At 40.6% G+C, this 23,334-nt stretch overlaps 1 protein-coding gene across 1 annotated transcript; it reads right to left on the minus strand.

The window, feature by feature from the left end:
• Positions 1-953: 953 nt before the first annotated feature.
• Positions 954-22,918, minus strand: SGCB (sarcoglycan beta). Its single transcript, XM_030880514.2, has 6 exons — positions 22,799-22,918; positions 15,811-16,020; positions 8,890-9,075; positions 8,038-8,229; positions 7,573-7,704; positions 954-4,224 (listed from the first exon to the last, which is right to left on the minus strand). Exons 1-6 carry the CDS (start codon positions 22,862-22,864, stop codon positions 4,021-4,023), a joined length of 990 nt encoding a protein of 329 aa, XP_030736374.1. The 5' UTR covers positions 22,865-22,918; the 3' UTR covers positions 954-4,020.
• Positions 22,919-23,334: the final 416 nt, after the last annotated feature.

Below are 23,334 nucleotides of genomic sequence, written 5' to 3' on the forward strand. Positions count from 1 at the left end.
GTATTCGTTTGTAAGTTTTAAAAAAATATTATATATATACAAAACAAACTTATATGTATTAGGTTAGGAACACCTGAGAACTCTAGAAAAATTTTCTGAGGATATTGGAGACAATTACGTGGAATGTATATCTTTAAATGGACATATTCAAGCTGAAGTATGAGGAAGCAGAAATACTGGGTGTGTCAGACAGTGAGACAGGGAGAAGGCAGTAGAAAAAACAAAGTAGAAAGGAAATGAAGAGTTCATTCCTATATAAAAGAAAGAGAAGTTACAATAGTTAGAAGAAAAAAAGCAGGAGAGGCTAGTTTTGCTAAGATGTAGAAAGAACACAACAGTAACACTGTTTCTAAGGCATACCTTTGGTCCTTAGGGAGTTTTCAAATGGATCTCTCTCTGAATCAAGCCAGGTGGGGATTTTAGACTTGAGCCTTTGAGGCTCCACCCATCTGCCCTGGAGCCTGCCCTGTGGCAAACCTTCAACCCTTTCATCTCCAAGCTCTGGCCTCTTGCAGAGGTGACAGCAACAGACAGCGGTGCACATTCCCCTGGGATACTGGGGGAAAAGCCAACAGAGAGAGGCCTTCTGCAATGCAGAGGGTAGGAGTTTCCAGACTGGGTCTGTACAACTTCTAACTTTGAGCTCCAGGATTCCAGAGAGATTACATAAATACTGGCGGCGTCCAATTCTCAAGCTGTATTTACATTCAGCACGTTTATATGAGTAAGTAGAAACCTGCTACTATTTTAACAATTAAAAAATTAACAGCAAACAATTTTACAGAATCTTTATTGTAAACAGAGGTCATTAATAGTTATTACAAACTGAATCAACTGAAAGTCAAATTGGTAACTCGACACATTTATAGGTTTATTTTTCTATGGCATAATTTGTAATCTTTGCCCCCTCAGCGCTTTAAAAAAAGATTACTAAAATTATCAGCATTTCAATGTTCTCTTTTTTTTTTTGTCAAGTTTAGCACCGTAACATTCTCATGATCTTTAAAAAAAACTCACTCCAAAACTAGGTAGAACTTCCACTTTTCATTCAAAACTATCACGTAGAACTTCCACTTTTCATTCAAAACTATCACACACAATTTGTTTTTTCAATGCAAAAAGGATACAAATAAGTATATTTTTAAATATTACAGAGCACACATACAGTCCCTACTGTGTATAGTTTTTGCATTCTTCCTACCTGCCCATTAGAGAGCCCCTAAGATACCTTGCTTTCATTTCATTTGTTCCCCATGTCATTATAATCCACCTCTGAAGGACTGTAGTTATTTAAACAAGCATGTGTCTGCCCCATCTCCGGGGATCCTGTCTTTGTCCTCTACCTCCCCCAAGTCTGTTGCTTGTCATATCAGCGCTTGATGGAGGGGAGGAATGACAGCAGAAGAGGCAAGGTTAACAATTCAGTTTATAGAAAAATAGCATCTGATGGTGAGAATGAGTAGCTGAGGCTTTACTGTTATGCTAAACAGGTCACAGGTAAAATGGACAGTTTGTTCTTGTTCTGCTTCCCAGGGAATTTCCCAGGTCTACATTTCAATGAAAAAGCAAACGCTACCTGTGAAGTGTCCTAAATTACTATACCTGTTACCTTAACAATCAGTTCTGTAAAAACATCAAAATATTCTCTCATGTCCAAAGCACTTAATGGAGATGTATCAAAAACAAGTATTTCTCAAAGAGGAGTAAAAATAGATTATTTCATGAATTACATTCAATAAATAATACTTTGTAACATAGTGTTCTGTGGTTTTTGTAAAAAATATTTATCTAAACAAACTTTCAAAACAAATCTAAATAGAGCAGACAAGTAATGAATGTAAAATTTACAAATACACTGAGCATCTGAACGAATATTCCAATGGATTTTTTCTGAACATTATTCAGATATTAAATGATACTGAATATATTCATATGGGCGCTGAATATCACTACAACAAATAACACCCAAAGGTCATAAATTTCACTCTCTTTTTTTCTTCACTTAAAAAATAACTTCACTCAGTAGTAGGTAGTAAGTCAATCTCTACTTTAGTATACTTTAATGACTACTCATAATCTCTAAAGTATTTGGTTTTTCTATCAGAGAGAACTTTGACAATATTGAATGCAAATTTTTTTTGTATCGATTTTCCTATCTATATCATTCAAACTGGCAAGGACAGAATGTTATACTTGAATGCAGAATGGGGTTATCTCTTCTGCCTATTTTACAGCACACTACTTTGAGGTCTCTCTTCCTGATGTCGTGTGTATCTTAATAATACCAGCGAGTTCCTTTCAGGTCAAATATAAAACACCTTAAAAATCAACTGGCTTGAGGGTTGTAAAACATTATAACGGGTGGTGATGTTAGGAGCAGAGGTCAATCTCATACTTACGTGAAAATTACTTATATTATCTCCTGCATTAGTACCCTTTAGTCCAGTGCTTCCTGACTTTTTTCAAGCTACGGCACATATTAAAAAGGGTAATATTTGTCTGGCTTGCTGGGGTAAATCCACCAGCCATTCTGGGCCAGCAGGACTCGTCTGGGGCATGGCCTCCCCATGTCCCACTGTGCTGCCCCGAGGGCTGAGGGTATACATATCTTGGCAACCGTTTTACCCATTCAGGTACCCCAGTTGGGAAATGGGGGTAACCCACAACTAGGCCAATTTGATCTCTCTATAATATATTTTAGAATTGGCTTAAGAAAATTTAAAATCTGACAGTGATTGGTCAGTTTTTTGACTGAGATTGATTTATTTCCTTTTAATTAGAGTAAGCATACCTGTTTTTTTGTTTCTTATCTGCCTAGGTAAGTCTGAATTAGTCTTTGTTCATCTTTGCAGAGTTTTAAATAATTAAAACTCCAGCGCAGATAGTGAAAAGAATGCAGTATTTAGAAACAGGTTCACCTAGGTTTGAGTCAGACCTGAATTCCAATCCCAACTCTGCTATTTCCTCTGTAACATTAGGCAAGTTTCTTAACTTCTCTGAACCTCAGTTTCCTAATGGGTAAACTGGGATAACAACACCTGCTTATAGAGTTGTGGTGTGAATTAGAGACATTCCATGTGCAATGCCTAGGACAATGCCTAGCACTGTAAGATGCTCGATACATGACAGCTATCATCATTTAACAGTTAAAGCTGAGATGGTGCTTTAATTTCTACCACACTGCGAGCACAATATTTACCAATATTTAATGAGTATACATTCTATTAGAGTATTTTCTTCCTAGTGCAAAACTAAGGAACCATAGTTTCTTACTAACTCCCATATGCGAAGTTCTTTAACGACCTCACTTGCATGTGAGAATACGGCTGAAAGTCAATGCACTAAAAATCTGTCTTTCCAGGCTTCCCTGGTGGCGCAGTGGTTGAGAGTCCGCCTGCTGATGCAGGGGATGTGGGTTCCTGCCCGGTCCGGAAGGATCCCACGTGCCGCGGAGCGGCTGGGCCCGTGAGCCATGGCCGCTGAGTCTGCGTGTCCAGAGCCTGTGCTCCGCAGCGGGAGAGGCCGCATCGGTGAGAGGCCCGCGTACCGCAAAGAAAAAAAAAAAAAAATCTGTCTTTCCTCTTAGAAGCCAAAAGACAGAGCATGTAACATTTACTGATGGTGTACCTTTAAACGTCTTAAGTGGGTCTATCCCCATTAGTTACCAAAAGCTTACTTACAGTGAGTCTAAACAGTTGCTTCAGACCTTTAGCCTTTAGACAAGGAAAAGTGGCATTTTAAAAACACTTCTTTAAAGATTAATATTGATTGTATTCACTTCTCTTAATTGTTTTAGAGAACTGTAAATTGAAGATCAGTGCAACTTAATGAAATGTATTAGAATTTAGGCTCTCTGAGACTATTTTAAACATGGAGACTATATAATAGATACAGCAGTGCTCTGCAGATAAAATAATTACGAGTTATCACAAACTCTGTAAAAACATGATTTGCATGCCTACTCTGAAAAAAAAAAAGTCAAGTCACGATCTGAACCTACTGACGCCCTCTCGGGTTCTTCTAGTGAGTGTCTCCACAGGGGTTGTCTGAGGTCTGGCAGCCCATGTTCTGGCCCGTCACCTGTACTTTGAAGAGGGTTCCGTCAGCGCACATACAGAGCTTGTAGCGCACCCAGTCACCACCACCAAACTGGTCTCCGCTGGAGGAACTAGGGAGGCGAGTTGTGCTGACCACCACAGTTCCATTCAGGATGATGCTGTTTTCCTATCAGGAGAAAACTCATATATGGCTTGTTTGCATCCACAAGTAGGGCGAGAACAAGATTAATAAACAACACTCACTGAAATATTAGCAAGAATAGAAGGCAGCAAGAAAAAGTCATGACCGAAACAACAACAACAAAAACCCCAAACCAATCAAAATTCACCTAGTGACCTCTTAGTAATTGTTCACAATGTGTATCAGTACACTTGTTAACACAATTTATTTCTCAATTAGTTAAAAATTATATCAAAATTCCTAAGTGCACAATAAGACGAATACTGATAAAGTCTCAGATCATTTTCATTTATTATTTCCTAAGAGAGTTTTAACCAAGTTGCTGATTGATACATTTCTGACGCTAAGAAGAAAAAGACTGTTTTTCTCCTAGAGAAAAGTAATTTGAATTTCCAATGTTTTTGTGTGACACCATAAATGAAGATTCAAACCATACAATTTTGAAGCCCAGGCACTCAAAGAAAACTGCCTGGAAGTTCTCTTCTTCAAGCCCACTATCCCAGGAACATTCTTGTATTGCAGACCCTCTCTTTTTTGGAACTCCTAACCCTCTCTCTCCCTTCTTCCCTTTTCTTCTTTTTATTCATTCAACAAATAATTATTAAAGGTCTCCTATGTGTCAGATACTATTCTAGGTGCTGGGAATGCAGCAGTCAACAGACAGGCAAAGTCCAAATCCCCATTTACTGGGGAGGGGCAGACAACAAACACCTGAAGAGGTAAAACAAACAGGACATCATCTGAGAAAAGCAAGTCAGGGTGAGTGGAGAGAGAGTGACCAGAGGATGGTCAGGGAAGGCCTCTCTGATAAGGTCACAGTCTGATGGAAACTGGATGACATGAGGGACTAGGGCATGTGGGTAACTGGGCAGAGGGAAGCACATACGCAAAGGCCCCAAGGTGAGGATGTGCCTTGTGTTCTAGGAACAGAGAGGAGGCCAGAGTGGTTGAAGGACAGAGAGAGGGAGTCGACTGGTAGGTAGGAGATGAGTCAAAGAAATAACTAGGGGCCAGACATATAAGGCCAGGGTATGGACTTTGGCTTTTATTCTGAATCAGACGGGAAGCCATTTGGAAGGTTCTGAACAGAGAAGTGACGATCTTTTCAAAAGGATCGCTCTGGCTGCTGTACAGAGAACTGAATACAGGGGTGAAAGACGAAACAGGGAGACCACTTTGGAGGCTATTCTAGCAGTGCAGGCAGGAAACGATGCTGGTTTACACCATGGTGTGGTGGTGGTGGTGAGAATCAGCCAGACTCTGTACATCTTCTGAAGGTAGAGCCCAGAGGCTTTGCTGACGAAATAATGGGTACCATTTAACAAGATGGGAACACAAAGAAATGCATGTTTGGGGAGGGAAGGAGGATATGAAGACTTTAGACTTGTTGAGTTTGAGATGCCTATTAGATATTGAAGTGGACAGGTAAGAAGGCAGCTGGATATGTGAATCTTACTTAGTTCAGAGGAGAAAGAAGGAGTTCCAAAGTTGAGAGTCATCAGCTTATAGAGGGTATTTAAAGCAACGAAAGTTGATTATGAAGTAATGGAAACGGCTAACTGACTATGTAGTGATAGTGTATGGAATTTTCAAATTTTGTTCTAACGCTGCCATCTTGTGGTTATGTAATTTTACTTTCTTTAAACTGCTAAAGTAGGTTTTTTTTTTTTAAATTGAAGTATAGTTAATTTACAATATTGTGTTAGTTTCAGGTGTACATCAAGGTGATTCAGTCATATATATATTTTTTCAGGTTATTTTCCATTATAGGTTATTAAATTCTTGTTGCTTATCTGTTTTATATATAGTAGTTTGTATCTGTTAATCCCATTCTCCTAATTTATCCCTCCCTGCCTTCCTTTCCCCTTTGGTAACCATAAATTTGTTTTTAATGTCTGTGAGTCTGTTTCTATTTTGTATATAGATTCATTTGTACTGTTTCTTAGAGTCCACATATAAGTGATATAATATTTGTCTTAGCAATTTTTTTTTAAAAAGCAGTTTGATTGATAAAATTCTTTCTAATGACTAGCCATACACTTAAAAACTAACCTCTGATATTAGCTGAATTATAAAGCTAATTATCTTTTCCATACTGGTTTATTTTTTTTTAACTGTGGAGAAACTGATATGTGTGTATATGTATTTCAAAATATGTCATATTAACAACAGGTAGAATTTTCAGGTAGAAAAACTTAAAAGATTTAGGTGACTTGCTAATGGTTATAAACAAATCAATCACATCTCTTGCTGCTTTGAGTTTCTGATGCAGAGAACAACAGCCCCACTGTGACCATTCTTCAACACTATTATTCTCTCAGAGGAATGGCTTCTTTCTACAATGTATGCAAACAATACTCAGCACTACTATTGAGTTTCTGGCAAGAATCACATTTTATGTTCATGTTTATTATTTAGAGATTGGAACATATTCTTCAGGGGGAAAAGATATTTATGAAAGTGAAAGAACTTAATTTTTTAAAGTTTTTTCCTTCAAGAACTATGAATAAATTTTTTAAAAGGAAAGAACTATTTTATAAGTCCTTAGGTTTAACTTTTGTCATTTAATGCTTAGTAGCACAAATTTAATTAGCTTTAATTAGGTAGCATAGAGCAGATGCCCAAAGACATTTTGAATAAATATACTTTGATCAGAATTGTGAGCAGGGAAAATGTTTTCGAACTTATGGCCCCCTTAAATGAAATATGTTACTTATTAAAGTTCAGATATAATCTGTGAGGCACAAAGAAAAGTTTACTTTTCAACAGGTATAATAAAGGCAAAATCTTTTTCCTTTACAATTAATAATAGATGTATAATTAAAAATACATTTAATATATTTGCTAATTGATTTTCACATCACTAGACACAAAACCCATGAAGAGATGTGAAAAATCTTTAACTGAAAAAAACCCTATCAACTTCAGGGCATGCATACTGAGAATTCTCTTTTGGAAGCTTTTTGCTTGTTTGTTTGTTTGCCTTTTAAAATAACACAGGTATCATTATGCAAAAAAAAAAAAAAATTCAGAAAATAACAGGCAAACAGAAATAAAATGAAAATCATCTGTTACCCTGCTACCCATAACTAACCATTGTTGACATTTTGGCATACCCTTCTAGGTTTCTATAAACATACACATAATCTGAAAAATAAAGATGAGATATTTCACAGATTGTTCTATAACTTTCTTTCACTTCATAATCCACTTTGAACATCTTTTCATGTCCGAAAAATACAACTACATTATCATTTTTCGTAACTCTTTTTCCACATAAGGACTTATGTACCCAAGAATCTAATAATTCTCTTAAAATCAAAAAATACTCACAGCCTTTAACTCCATATTACCACCCATGCGAAATTCAATGGTTTTGCCCATAATGAATACTCCTTCATTTCCACGCACAATAGCACGCCCATCAACTTTTATATTTAAATCACTAGTAGCATTGCTGGTAATCTGAAGATTAAAAAAAAAAAGTAGTGATGAAGAGTTTCTAAATTAAAGTGAGGATTATTATTAGAGATAGAGGAGGAGGCGTTTCAACGACAAAATATGAAAGCAAGTGTTTTAATTCACATTTCACACATGTAGAGATAAAGAGAGATGATTTGATAATGGTCACATAAACTAGTTGATGACAAATCTAGAACTAATCCTTTCCGCTGCTCTGGAGTCACTTCATTCATAGCATTTTATCAGTAAAGCTGCCCCTGCCCCCCACCTCACACACTTTGTAACTTTAGATAATAATTCTCTTCCGTTAATAAAAGCAAGGAAAATAAATCATACCCTTTCAGTAGATGCTTTTTGAACATTCAAACTTTTCACTCCACTTGGCAAACGAAACTCATGAGTTTCATAGTCTGTGCTGAATAAGATATTTTGAGTCCTTGGGTCGAAAAACTGCACACCAATGTCACTTATGATAGAAGTTTTGTTCTTTTCTACACTGAGCTTTGTCGTCCCTTGCTGAAAAACAATCTTCAGAAAAACACTTTATCATGAATATGTTTTCGAACAAGACTGCATCCAAAATTCATCAAGAACATTCTAAAAAAACTCTACAATAGCAGGCTTAACTCCTAATGATTTTAACTGCCTCTCTCTGACTCCCTCCACCCACTTGGGAGAAGAGTCCTTTAAAACGAGGGCTTAACATGCTTATTTGCTGTAATGCTTGGCAGACACAGATGGTCGCAGAGCACAGGGACCCAGAGCTAAGACGGGCGGGGCAGTAAGGATGCCTCCTTGAGGTTCTGGTCAGTTGAAAACCTACGTTATAGTAGCCACTTGACAGGGGTTGCCACTGACTAGACTGGCATATTCTCTTCCAGACTCCCAGAGAGTAGAGGGTATTCTAACCTGGGAAGGTGCTTTTTTAAATGGTTTCCTCATATGGAGGAGAAAAGAGCAAACTATGTATTCTTACAGTAATTATATCTATCCCAGAAAATGCTACCATGGGACAAAATCTAGAATATTAAGAAAGTATCTAACAGTAATAGATGGATGAGAAGACCAACAATATTATTAAATATATTATGAATTTTCTTTAAAGGAAAATATCCATTTCCAGTAATCAACTCTAGGTTTTTACGAAGAATTTTTCTCTAATGTTCCTCAATTAATGTGGTTACTTACAGGTTGGTTGTTGCCAGTGATGACTAAATTTTCATTTCGCCTTCCTCCTACTGTGCTCTTATAAAGAGGGTGTATAACTCCCATGTCAGACACTTGCTTAAATCGAAGCAGGCCACTTTCATGAAACTCCATGCTGTCACAGCCATTTGGTCCAATGCGAATCACAGCCCAGATAACAAGTGTTACCTAAAAAAGAAATCAAGCCCACTGATAATAGGTAGCATACATTTAACATAATCAGTAAACAAACAGGAAAGGTAGTTGCTAAAGGATTAAACTTCCTAAAATGTTTCATCAGTGAGATGAACACATCAATTGGGTTTCCACTTACAAACAAAACCAATTTTATTTTTATCAAGGTATTACATACCAATAACTAAAAGTCAAAAAGTGCTAAAGGTGGGCTTCCCTGGTGGCGCAGTGGTTGAGAGTCCGCCTGCCGTTGCAGGGGACACGGGTTTGTGCCCCGGTCCGGGAAGATCCCACGTGCCGTGGAGCGGCTAGGCCCATGAGCCATGGCCACTGAGCCTGTGCGTCCGGAGCCTGTGCTCCGCAACGGGAGAGGCCACAACAGTGAGAGGTCCACATACCGCCAAAAAAAAAAAAAAAAAAAGTGCTAAAGGTTCTATAATTAAAAAAAAAAGATTAGTTTATTTCTTCTACCTCCCCTATACCTCGTCCCAGAACAACCACTTTCAACAATCTTAGCCGTTTCGTCTAGAATTTATCTCCATATTTCTAAATAATAAGTATATGTTATTTCTTCACTGATCAATTTTAGGTTGTATCTATCAATTTCCTATTTTAGCAGATGAGAATTTTAGCTCATTTATATTTCTTCTCCTCCAACTCCAATCTCAAGTTTTGGTTAAATCCATGTTCAGTATTTTCAGTATTACAACAATGTAAATATTGTTCACTGCTAAGGCAAATACTGCACTATGATGGCAGTTCCCTTCTTGTACTTTGTGTCTTTCAGAGTTTAATATTTGTCCTTCTTTCATTTGCTTAGTTTCTTTGAAAATCAGACTAAGTTTTTTCAAACTCTCCAACATTTCTGTAAAATGTCTCTCAATAAAATGTTCTAAAAGTCCAAACCTCCCAGAAAATGTATTAGCTCTATTTGCCTCTCCCAGGAAATCTTTCCGGAACGAACCCTCATCTTCTTGCTCCAGTCTGAGCTCCTGCCCTCTGGGTCTGTCGCACGGCTATAACCACGAGCTTTCCATTCACTTTCATGCTGGAACTTCCTTTCGTCTTTCTCCCATGCAGGATACCCAGTTTCCGGTATCCTTGTCTTCAACATTCTCGGTTTAGTACCTTCTTTTGGTAGAGCACATTGTCCCGGGGCTTCTTTAAAAAGAATGTATGTGAAATATTTTTTGAGAGTGTGCGTGGCTAAAACAATGTCTCTGTAATTCCTCACGTTTGACTGAGAGTTTAGCTTGGTATGCATTTCTAGATTTGAAATTATTTTCTCTCTGAATCTTGAAGGTCCTTGCTTTCTTGCCTTCTAGTTTCCAGCACTGCTTTTGACAGGGTCCGATGCCACTCTGATTTTGTGTTCTTTATACAAAACCCGTTTTTTTTTTAATTCTCTGGAAGAGTTTAGGATCATCTCTTTATTCCTGGTCTTCTTAAATTTCACAGTAATAGCCTTGGTGTGAGTCTTTTTTTTTTTATACCTATGCTGGATCCAGAATGGTAGTTTTCAACCTGTCCTAGGACTCTTTCTTGATTTATTTATTTGATAACTTTCTTCCCATTGTGTTTTTTCTTCTCTCTTTCTAAAACTCCAATTAACAGAATGTTCCTGGATTCATTCTTTAATTTAGTTGAACTTTGTGGAAGATTTTCTTTTATCTTCCAATGTCTATCTATCTATCCATCCATCCATCCATGTATGTGTATTTCTATGAGTTCTTCCATATTCTTTAACTGCTTCTTTTTAATGGCACAGTATCCTTGTTTAATGGATGCAATATCCTCTGACTTCTCTGAAGCTATTGATTGTGTGCTTTAATTCTTTTAAGTTTCCTGTCATTTGTTGCACTTTCTCCATTTCCCTGAATGCCCACTTTCCCCATGGTTTGGGTGCTTTTGGTCTCAATCATTTCTCAATTCTGGGAGCTTTCCATAAAAATCTACTGATCCCTGGTGGCTCTGTGTTCATAGTTAACAGAGCGGTTATAAAAAGTTCAGGGAAAGTTCTCTGGGTGGGGTGGCACTTGTGACTGACAGGCTTCACAGTAGGGAGATTAGGTGGCTTTTTCACAGGGACCTGCCATGTGTATCTTCAGGTTTTTTCTCTATGTTCTTCGGTTTCTCCAGAGCAGGCTATTTTATCTCTTGCTGGGGGATGTAAGCCTGGTACAGGGAGCTGGAGCTGGAGGATGAGGATACGGGAGCCTCAGTGCTCAGGATATAGACTTTCCTGCCTTCAGTGTGGAAACCCATCCCTATCCTCCTCTTGGCAATATCCTCAGGCAGAAAGAATCCCCTCTGGTTCAGTGTGGGGTTAGGAGGGCTGGCTGCCTAACTGCTGCCTGGAAGGAGAGGGAGGCTGGGGATTGCATGCCTTCTTCTATGGACTTTTCAAACAAGCTCTCTGTTTTCAGTTCCCCCTTCACTCCTACTTTTCAAGGCACTTGTACTTCCAGTTCCTGAGGCTTTTCAGGATTCTGCAAGACACTTCCACCAATGCCCCCTGCAACCCTCTCCCCCAACATGCAGTTTCTCTTCTCTAGTAAGTTATTTGCCACTCCTCCTCCTTTTTGTCTTCATATATTACGGTTCAGGATTTCGGTTGCCTCCCACTTTCTTCCAAGGTATTTCTGATTCTTGACATTGTCACCTAAGGATCAGCTTTTAAAGCAGAAGGGGATGAAAATGTCTTTTTTTTTTTTTGCCATCTTAACCATAACTTTCCAAAAAAATAAATTTCTAAAATAAAATAAATTCAGAACATGTGCTCCTAGTAAAGCTATTTACAGTATCAGCTCTTTTTGATTTAAGTGAAGAATTAGACACAAATGTTTTGGATGTACATAAAATACAATGGACTGGTTTGAGAGTATTAGAAGTAAAAAAATACAGTAGTAAGTGAAATTACGTTAGAACTGCTGCATCCATGTTCATGATTGGTCTCAGGGATACCAATAATCACTCTCTGAAAATATCTATCCACACACATGCCAGAGGGGTTCAAATTTAACCCCTTTCTTTAAGAAAGCAAATATCTTTGGAAAAGGCAACACACCAGTTCCTCACACCTTAGTGTAAACCAGTCTACCTCATATCCTTTCATTCTTTTATAACAGAGATTTAGGACTACAAAATATAACGCTTTACTGCCATCCAAGGTTTACAATTTTAAAATCTAGCTGGGGAGGCAAGAGCAAATTTTGGAAAAGTTGAATGAAAACAGGAAGGAGTATATTTTTAGGAGAGATGAAGGCAGTAAAATCATCTTGGCAAAGGTCTCTTCTATTGAGTTGACTCTAACCTTTTAAAAGTTGTCTTCTTTTTTATTTTATTTTTTAAAATTAATTAATTAATTAATCAATTATTTTTGGTTGCATTGGGTCTTTGTTGCCGGCGAGTGGGGGCTACTCTTCGTTGCGGTGTGCGGGTTTCTCATTGCGGTGGCTTCTCTTGTTGTGGAGCACGGGCTCTAGAACACAGGCTCAGTAGTTGTGGCGCATGGGCTTAGTTGCTCTGTGGCATGTGGGATCTTCCCGGACCAGGGCTTGAACCCGTGTCTCCTGCATTGTGGGAAGCCCTAAAATTTAAGTCTTTTAAAGGAAAGAGTCTATGAACATTTTTTCCTAAATAAAATTAGTGCATGGCAATATTAACATACTAAGTTTTCATATAGAAAATATTCATTAAAATTCAATAAGAGATAAAACATATACAGGCATACTTTAGAGAAATTGTGGGTTTGGTTCCAGATAACAACAATAAAGCGAATATTGCAATAAAGCAAGTCCACACAAACTTTTTTGTTTCCAAGCGCATATAAAACTTATGGCTACACTATACTGTAGTCTATTACGTGTGCAACAGGATTATGTCTAAAAAAACTATGTATAGGGAATTCCCTGGCAGTCCAGTGGTTAGGACTCGGCGCTCTCACTGCCGGGGTCCCGGGGTTCAATCCCTGGTTCGGGAACTAAGGTCCTGTACAAGCCATGCGATGTGGCTGAAAAAACCAAAAAACCAAAACCCCAAAAAACCAATGTACATACCTTAATTAGAAAATACTTTTTTGCTAAAAAATGCGAACCATCACCTGAGCGTTTAGCAAGTTGTAATCTCTTTGCTGGTGGAGGGTCTTCCCTTGACGCTGACGGCTGCTGACTGACCAGGGTGGTGGTCACTGATGGCTGGGGTGGCTGGGGCCATTTCTTAAAGTGAGACCACAATGAAGTCTGCTGCACTGACTCTTCCTTCCACGAACGGTTTCTCTGTAGCATGTGATGCCGTTTGATAGCGTTTCAGCCACAGTAGAACTTCTCTCAAAATTGGAGTCAATCCTCTCATATCCTGCCACTGCTTTATTTAATCTCTTTCTTTTTGTAGGGGGTATCTCACAGGTATGTCTATTCGTGCTCGAGGACAGCGGCACTGCTACAAGTGTGCATGATGTCCCACATTCCCACAGTACAGCCAGACCGATGTCCCATCCAAGTAAAGCTGGTTAATGATGACCATGAGCAGGCATAGGACTGGAAGCTTTCAAGGCTTTACTGCTTTTATCAGCACTCCTGATTTTATAAACGATGAAGCCCGTCAGCCCCACTCCGACCCAAATCTCCTGGTAAACTTAGGTACAGCAGGGCTTCACGGAGACGCAAACATTCTTAAGGCTTGGAAGCAGCTCAGGCAGCCCCTGCCACTGCCTTATCGACTAAGTTTATGTAATAGTCTAAATTCTTTATTGTCATTTCAATAATCTTCACAGCATCTCCACCAGGAGTAGATTCCATTTCAAGAAAACACTTTCTTTGCTCATCCGTAAGAAGCAACTCCTTATCCTTTAAAGTTTTTTCATGCGATTGTAGCAATTTAGTCACATCTTCAGGCTCCACTTCTAATTCTAATTATCTTGCTATTTCTATCACATCTGCAGTTACTTGATCCACTGAAGGCTTAAACCCCTCAAAGTCATCCATAGGGCTGGAATCAACTTCTTCCAAACCCCTGTTAACTTTGATATTTTGACCTCTTCTCAAGAACTGCTAATGTTCTTAATGGCATCTAGAATGATGAATCCTTTCCAGAGGCTTTTCAACTTAACCTCACCTAGGTCCATCAGAGGAATCATAATCTATGGTAGCTATAGCTTTAAAAAATGTATTTCTTAAATAATAAGACCTGAAAGTCAAAATTATTGCTTGATCCGTGGGCTGCAGAATGGATGTTGTGTTAGTAAGCATGAAAACAACACTAATCTCCATCAGAGCTCTTGGGTGACCAATGCATTGTCCATGAGGTGTAATATTTTGAAAGAAATCTTTTTTTTCTGAGCAGTAGATCTTAACAGTGAGCTTAAAATATTCAGTAAACTATGTTGTAAACAGGTGTGCAGTTATCCAGATTTCGTTGTTCCGTTTATAGCGCACAGGCAGAAGTAGATTTAGCATAATTCTTATGGGCCCTAGGATTTTCCAAATGGCAAATGAGCACTGGATTCAACTTAAAGTCACTGGCTGCCTTAGCCCCTAACGGAGAGTCACCCTGTCCTTTGAAGCTTTGAAGCCTTGAAGCCAGGCACTGACTTCTCCTCTCTAGCTATGGAAGTCCAAGATGGCATCTTCTTCTAATAGAAGGCTGTTTTGTTTGCATGGAAAATTTGTTGTTTAGTGTAGCAACCTTCATCACTTATCTTAGCTAGATCTTCTGGATGAGCTGCTGCAGCTTCTACATCAGCACTTGCTGCTTCGCCTTGTACTCTGATATTATGGAGACGGCTTCATAGCATGAAACCTTAAACCTCATGAACCAGCCTCTACTAGCTTCAGACTTTTCTTCTGCAACTTCCTCACCTCTCTCAGCCTTCACAGAATTGAAGAGAGTTAGGGCGTTGCTCTGGATTTGTCTTTGACTTAAGGGAATGTTGTAGTTGGTTTGATCTTCTACCCAGACCAGTAAACCTTTCTCCATATCAGCAATAAGACTGTTTTGCTTTCTTATCATTCATATGTTCCCTAGAGTAGGACTTTTATTTCCTTCAAGAACCTTTCCTTTGCATTCACAAGTTGGCTAAGTATTTGGCGTAAGAGGCCTAGCTTTCAGCTGATCTCAGCTTTTCACATGCCTTCCTCACTAAGCTTAACCATTTCCAACTTTTGTTTAAAGTGAGGGACACCTGCAACTCCTCCTTTCACTTGAACACTTAGAGGCCGTTGTAGGGTTATCTCAGGGAATAGGGAGGTCCGAGAAGAGGGAGAGAAACGGGGAGCGGCCAGTCAATGGAGTAGTCAGAACGTACACAACATTTATCAATTAAATCCACCATCTTACCTGGATGTGGTTAGTGGCAACCCAAAAACATTACAATAGTAACTTTAAAGATCACGGATCACAGATCACCATAACAAATATACTAATATTGAAAAAGCTTTAAATATTGTGAGAATTACCAAACTGTGACATGGAGACTGAAGTGAGCAAATGCAGTTGGGAAAATGGCACCGACAGATGTGCTTGATGCAGGGTTGCCACAACCTTCAATTTGTAAACAACGCAGTATCTGCAAAGTGCAATAACGCTAAGTGTGATAAAACACGGTATGCCTGTATAGAAAGAAGAAAGAGGGTCCTGAGAAAAACGATAGGAAGAGAGTCCATGATTTGACTAAAAGACAGAAGAAAAATTCCCCATGGTAATTAAGAATATTCTGTACTAAATACTCACAATTAAATTGATGACAGCCAGAATAAACAGGAGGATAATCACACAGATGGCTAAATTGCCCTTTCTCCCTCTCAGTCCCGTTTTATGCAGGCGATCCTCATCAATTGGAATATACCCGGCTTTAAAGTTACTGTTGTGCTCTTTATTGACATTCCTTCTTTCAACAGCCTTCTCACGCATGGACTTCTTTACAGGACCATTGGAACTTTGCTAAAAACAAAATACAACACAATGGAGCAGCTATACCCTCTCTTTTTGATGCATTTATTTGTTAGGTGCAAATTCATAACTAAAGGAAGCTGAATTGGATAGTGATATATTTTCCACCAATAAACCTCAAGTCGTGTTGAGCTGCAGGCTCCAAGTAAGGACATGACTATGCTGAGAAGGGTCATAGAGAAGAACCTTCAGTGTGACCATCTGATAACATATTTCTACTGTCTGCTTTGAATAGTCCTACCGTCAGTAAACTGAACAGCTACCTCATTTGGGGGAAGAGTTAACATACACATTCTACAGTGGGTAATCTTGTTTTAATTAATGATTTATAACGATTTGTTTAATTGTATATAGTTTTTCATTTATATGAAAATAATTTGGAAAGGCTAATACACTTTATTCATCACTCCAAATGGCTAAAGTTAACATTATCCTAGACAAGCAGTTTTCAAAATACGGGCTGGGAAGCCCTGGAGGGGTCCCCTGAACTCTTTCAAGTGTCTGGAGGGTGCAAATTATTTTCAAAATAACACTAAGATGTTATTTTCTTTTTTTACTCTTCTTCTCCCATGAATATGCAGATGACACTTGAACAACATGGATTTGAACTGCATGGGTCCACCTATACGTGGATTTTTGTGTGTGTGTGTGTGGTATGCGGGCCTGTCACCGCTGTGGCCTCTCCCGTTGCGGAGCACAGGCTCTGGACGCGCAGGCTCAGCGGCCATGGCTCACGGGCCTAGCCGCTCCGCGGCATGTGGGATCTTCCCGGACCGGGGCACGAACCCGTGTCCCCTGCATTGGCAGGCGGACTCTCAACCACTGCGCCACCAGGGAAGCCCTACATGTGGATTTTTTTCAGTAAATATACTGGAAAAAAATTTGGAGATCTGCAACAATTTGAAAAAACTTGCAGATAAACTGTGTAGCCTAGAAATATCAAAAAAATTAAGAAAAAGGTGTGTCATGAATGCATAAAATATATGTAGATACATAAGTTTAGTGATATTTAGTATAAAATTAATAATGCTAGTTTTCTTACTGTTTTATAACTTTGCTTTCAAAGAATTACATTACTGTACAGTCTCTCTCATAACTGGAGAAATTGTGTATCAGCCTATCATCCCATGTAACTGGTTTTTTAAAAAAGATATTATGAATATGACTGTGATACTCTATGCCATAAAAAATTTTATTACGATCCTTTCATTAGTGTATAGGTTAGGCTACTGTGAAGGAATTGTACTGATTACACGAGGCTACTGTAAAGCAACCATACTGCTGCTTCTTCGTTATCAATGCATGAAACCTTATGCACGTAAATAAATATGAATTTCTTTTCCACATTATCTTTTCATTTTTGATGTCCAGTGTTAGTAATATGTATAACATCTACAGTGTTTTGTACCATATAAGACAATATTGATGTAGGTGCTGACAGATGATTCAGCTTGTAAACAGACGACATAAATTTATGGTATCGATAAAGACAGTACAGTACTGTAAATGTATTTTCTCCTTCCTTATGATTTTCTTAATAACATTTTCTTTCCTCTAGCTTACTTTATTGTAAGAATACAGTATATAACAAATATAACGTACAAAATACATGTTAATTGACTTTAGGTAACCAGTAAGGCTTCCGGTCAACAGCATTCTATTAGTTTAGGTTTTGGGGGAGTCAAAAGTTATACGTGAACTTTTGACTGTGTGGGGATCAGCGCCTCTAACCCTTGCTTCATTCCAGGGTCAACTGTACAGTGAAGCTTCCAGAGGCTACATGACCATATGTGATGACACCATTGCTCTAACAGCTAATGGAATGTGTGTTTGTATACTCCTGTGTTTACAAAATTTCCCAATTTAAATTTCTAATATGGTAAATATCAACAGATATAACCCACATAAACAAAAGCTCTTTGGGATTCTCAGTCATTTTTTCTTTTTTTGCGGTACGCGGGCCTCTCACTGCTGTGGCCTCTCCGGTTGCGGAGCACAGGCTCCGGACGCGCAGGCTCAGCGGCCATGGCTCACGGGCCCAGCCGCGCCGCGGCATGTGGGATCTTCCCAGACCGGGGCATGAACCCGCATCCCCTGCATCGGCAGGCGGACTCTCAACCACTGCGCCACCAGGGAAGCCCCCTCAGTCATTTTTAAGAGTACCAAGATGGGAACTTCTCTGACAGTCCAGTGGTCAGGACTTTGCCTTCCAATGCAGGGGGTACAGATTTGATCCCTGTTCGGGAAGCTAAGATCCCACATGCCTCATGCCAAAAAACCAAAACAGAAGCAATATTGTAACAAATTCAATAAAGACTTAAAAAATGGTCCACATGTTAAAAAAAAAAAATCTTAAAAAAAAAAAAGAGTATAAAGAGAACCTGAGACCAAAGAGTTTGAGAACCTCTGACTTTCGACTATGGTTGAAAGTCATTTTAGGTAATAATCTGGTACATCATGAACACAAACGGAAGGAGTAGAATGGAATACTGCCCAATGTTCATATTTTTCAGAGCTCTGAGAAAATTAATGTATTGAATAGGCATTTATTAAGCACTTTATGCTTAAACACTAATACTATAAATAGGAATACAAAAGCAATATAGGACAAGATCCTTATCCTCCAGATATTACAAATGTGATCTGGGTACACAAAACAGTTAGCAATGCAATAAAATGCTCTGTATGTTCGGATGCCAAAATCAATAGTTGAGACAATACATCCTGTGGAGTTCATGGGAGAAGAGACAGGAGGGCTTGGAGTTGTCAGGGAAACCAGGAGTAGGTGGGTCAAATCTGGCAATGAAGAAGAATCAAGTTGGAAATGGAGAATAGGTTGTGAGGTTTTGGACATCTGGGTACAAACTCTAGTCTTTATGTCTGCTGATTTGGGAGTCACTGGAAGTCTCTGAAGATGAATGACATACGTTTCAGGATGCTCAATGTGTGGGCATTTGTAGGAGACACGGGAAAGAGGAAAACGAGCAAGTAGGCTGTTGGGATGCTGTGGTAATGGAGGCCTGAAGTATTGAGGGCCTAAGCTAAGGTGGGATGGAAAAGGATAGATTTAAAATATACTTCAAGAGAAGAGTTAAGTGAATTTGTAGCAGGTTAAAAAAAAAGCCCCTCATGTTTACTGAATGGTGACTCTTTAAATATGGGGAATGAAGCAGGGAGAAGATTTTACACATGTTGTATTTGAACTGATTGAGAAATAACCACCTGCCTTAAAGGCAACGGGAAGGATGGGATGGGGTATTAGGTCGGTCAGGACTAGAAATACAGATTTGAGAGTCTTCATCTTCAAGGTAAATTAAATCTATGAGACCACATCAGTTTGCTGTAAAAAACACTATAGAGGAAGAGAATAAAAAGCCAAGGATGTACCCGTGGAAAACTTTAAACGTGCAGGAACAGTGGAAAATGAGACATACAAGAAAACTACGGATGTGCAGTGTTGCTGAACTTGTCAAGAAGTGCCTCTGTGACTTTCAAATATGAACTCTGAGCAGCAAATTGGTAAGTAGGGATAGTCCTGAAAGGATGCCAGCATGTATGCATTTATTTTCGAGTCCAGAAAGACAGAAGTGTTAACACAGAAGACTAAAGAATTATGTACTGTTGGAGGAAAATTGTGCTTGTTCTTGTTGTTGTTAGTATCTCTTCGTCCTCTCCTCACAACATTTTGCAGGAACACTTGTATGTTTGATGGCAGAGGGAAAGATGCCAAGAAGGGCAAAGGTCAAAGACCTCAGAGTAGGGCAGGATAATGAGGGAAATAAGATCTTTCAGGAGATAGGAAAGAAAAGTGATAGCACAGGAGAAACCAGTCTTAAAGGATGCGTTCCCACCTCGTTGAAATGGTTCACACCAAGAAGAGAAAAAAAACCAAAATTCTTCTTTTCCCTGGGGACGTACTAGACAAGGTCATCTGCCGAGAAAGAGTGGAGAGGGCAGCTGGAATCTTATTGTGGTGGCACGGGTAGCAGGCTGGTTGAGGGCTTATGGAAAATGGAAAAAGACAGGAATAATCATTGTGAGTAATGCGGCAGACAAAAATCTTAAAATTCTACAAAGCGGTAAGAAAGGCTCTGTAGAAGATAATTCAATCTACTCAACAGATTTAACACAAAACCAGCTGCTGAATACAGTTGTGTAGGTTGTATATCTGCATGGGGTACAACAGCTACGCGGGTGCATTGACACTCAAACATTTTAGAGTTGCACATGCATTGTGACAGCTGAAAGCAGTAAAATATCTTAGGGGAAGCGTGCTTGCTTCTCATGTTCACAGACACAGTATGGGTTTATGACAGGTGGGCAATTTAAAAATCTTAGCCAGAGTTTGAATATAGGTCTACATAACAGAGAGCCAGGGCAAAACTTACCCTCCTGAGATGCACTCTTTAATTTTCTCTGCCAATTCCTGTTCATTTGACGCACTTACCATTTATGGGAGTTACTATATGTCAGAGGCTCCGGACTACCAAGATGAGCACGGTAGAGCGGCTACCCTCAACAAACTTACCTATAGGCCAGCAGAGTAGATAGACAGGGTCACTAGCAACTGCAGTTCAACACGGCAAGTGCTGTCGTACGGCAATGCACACAATACTGAAAGAGTGCGTAAGAGGAATGCCACTCGACTTAGCGAGCAGGGGCATCAGTTGAAGGTTTTTAAGAAAAGTTGGGGCTTCAGTTGAATCTTGAAGGACAAACAGGAGTTAGCCAAGCAAAGTACAGAGAAAGGCATTCCAGGCGGAGGGAACAGCATGGGAACTTGGAGTATAAGTCATCTCTGCAAACTAATTTTGGTAGCTTTATGAGGATGGTGAAGAGGATGAGTATAGGAATGGGACAAAACTTGAGGTGAGATGTGGTTAGGGGCTAGAAAACGAGTGGACGTAAGTATCACATCTAGAATGATGAATTTTATCCTGAAGGCAATGGGGAACTACTGAAGATTTCAAATAGGTCAGTGATATAATCAGATCTGCATTATAGCAAAATCAAACCAAAAAGAGATGAACTGGAATAGAAGAGTTTCGAGATGGAGATTTCAACAACAGGTTTCTCTAACAGTCCAAATGAAGGCTTGACTGAGCTTTGGCGCTGCAGATGAAGAGAATATTGGAGAGAAGCCTTAAGAGGTAGAACCGAAAGGACCTGATGATTGACTGGGTGTGAGTGTGACTTAGAGGCATCTAAGATGACTCCCAAGTAGGACCCGCTACATAATTTGTGGGGTCCAGAGCAAAAAGAAAATGTGAGGCCCTTTGCTCAAATATCAAGCTTGGGACAGCAGAGCATTAAACCAAATGTGGGTCCCTTCTGAGTTCCCTTGAGCCCGCCCTGCTCCCAAATTTGTGGCGAGGTGAAACGAGTTGAATGGATGGCTGTAACCCTTTTAATGGTGCATATGATCCAATCCAACATTTTTGAGTTTGGGGTGCCTGTGGAAAATTCAGTTCAGTTCAGGCTGGAGACATAAACGCCTAACTCTGAAGCAGAGATTGAGGAATGGATCAGATTGCCCAGTGCAGGTGTAAAGCAAGAAAAGAAGTTCAGTGGAACTTCAAGAGCATTAACAGGTGATGCAGATGAAAAAAGAACCATCTAAAATGGGCACTGATAAATCAGGAGGAAAGCCAAGGGACAATTTTAATCTCAACAACTTCAAGAAGCTTTGTCTCCTTTCAATTTCACTCATTCCTTTAGATTTCATTTTGTTAGGACCTGTAGCTTGCCTACCATCTTTAGCTGATTTTTCTGCATTTATCTGTCAGTTTGACTTTAAGCTTTGAAGGCAGGTGTCATGTCTTTTATTTTTTATGTCCCTCAGAATGACTGTTCCAGTGATATCTATCTACTATGTCTCTAAAAGCTGTTAATTGCCTAAGAAAATCTTTCCAGTTCTGGAAACAGAATGTTGGCTACTTGACTTGTGTATTTTTTCAGCAGTGTTGAAGAATGAGACTTTCCCAAAGAAACTATCATACCACATTTTCTTTTTGAAAGGAAATAACAGTTAAGGGGAAAAAGTGGCTATCAAAATTATATTTATTATAACAAATCACCCTAGTAACTACAGGTATGTATATATGTGTGTGTGCATGTGTGCCTATGTATAGCTTGCTTTTTGTAAAAAAATAGCCCTTTAAACTATTATTCTAAGTTACCCGTTTACAATGCAGATCAGGAAATACTTGATAAAGCATTTTAAAAAATGATTTTAAACCAACTGGATAGGAGACAGTTTTATATTGGTGACTGTCTCCAAAAACCAAAGCGGGAGGAGAAACGTGGATGTCAGCATATGGGGATGGCACACACGAAGGGGCTGCAAGCTGACACCCAGGCAACAGCTGAGTGTTTCTTGGCTGGTGTCAGGGGAGGCTCTTGGATCGCTGGCTGGGGTTATTTTTGCCTGCATCTTCGCTGGCCACCGAGCAGGGCACGTCCCCGGCACGACCTGGCCCAGGCTCCCGGCTGCCACGGCCGCCTCCCGGGCCCTCAGGACAGCGACCCCTCCTCACCTCGCCGACGGACAGCCAGGCCAGGCCGAGGGCCGGGGCCGCTCCTCCTTCTCCGCCCCGGGGCCCCTGCCTGGGGTCCCGCCCGGCCTTTGCCAGCATCTCGGACTGCGGACAGCTCCTCCCGCCCCGCCCCACCCCGCGGAGTCATCCCCGCCGGCCCTAGGCGGGCCCCGCCGGCAGCACCCCGGCCTCCGCTGGCCCTCCAGCGCCCGGCCGCGGCGGGGCTCACAGACCTGCTCGGCTGCCGCCACCGCCGCAGCAGCCGCCGCCGCTGCCGCCGCCGCCGCCGATGCCGCCATCTTCCAGCGCTGGCCACCACCGCCGCCGCTGCCACCGCTCTCCCCGCCGCGGCCGCACCCCGCGCGCCTGCGCTTGCGCCCTGGAGGGGCGGGAGGGGCGGGAGGGGCGGGAGGGGGGCCCAGCCCCTCACCGCCCCTCACCGCCCCTCCCCACCTCCAACCTCGCCCCGCCCCGGCAGGGAGGTTCCGAGCCCGCGGCGGCCGCGGGGGCCCGGCGCCCAGGCGGTGGCCTCCGGGCGCGTTTTCCCACGCGCCGGGATTGCTCGCGACCTCGGGCTGCCTCTGGATTCCTCCGAAAGGGCGCCCTCAAAATACGGAAGACGCCTCTCCCTTTGCCCTCCCTTCCCCATCACGAGGGGCTGGTGCCATCCCGAGCCCTCCTTGCTGCACAGTCCGGGATCTCCCTGGAGAGAGGAGAGTACGCGTGGACTAGGAAGGAGGTGGTGATAATGTGGCAAAAGTTAACAAGT

The sequence above is a fragment of the Globicephala melas genome, chromosome 5, assembly GCF_963455315.2.
Source record: "Globicephala melas chromosome 5, mGloMel1.2, whole genome shotgun sequence".
Lineage (NCBI taxonomy): Eukaryota > Metazoa > Chordata > Mammalia > Artiodactyla > Delphinidae > Globicephala > Globicephala melas.

What these genes read in the sequence shown, in the direction of transcription:
- SGCB (XM_030880514.2), bottom strand. Translation starts at nt 22,864, where the DNA reads ATGGCGGCATCGGCGGCGGCGGCGGCAGCGGCGGCGGCTGCTGCGGCG. An exon ending in AAAAAGCATCTACTGAAAGG is followed by an intron (nt 7,705 to 8,037) that starts GTATGATTTATT and finishes TTTAATCTTCAG; the next exon opens with ATTACCAGCAATGCTACTAG. An exon ending in GTAATATGGAGTTAAAGGCT is followed by an intron (nt 4,225 to 7,572) that starts GTGAGTATTTTT and finishes TTCTCCTGATAG; the next exon opens with GAAAACAGCATCATCCTGAA.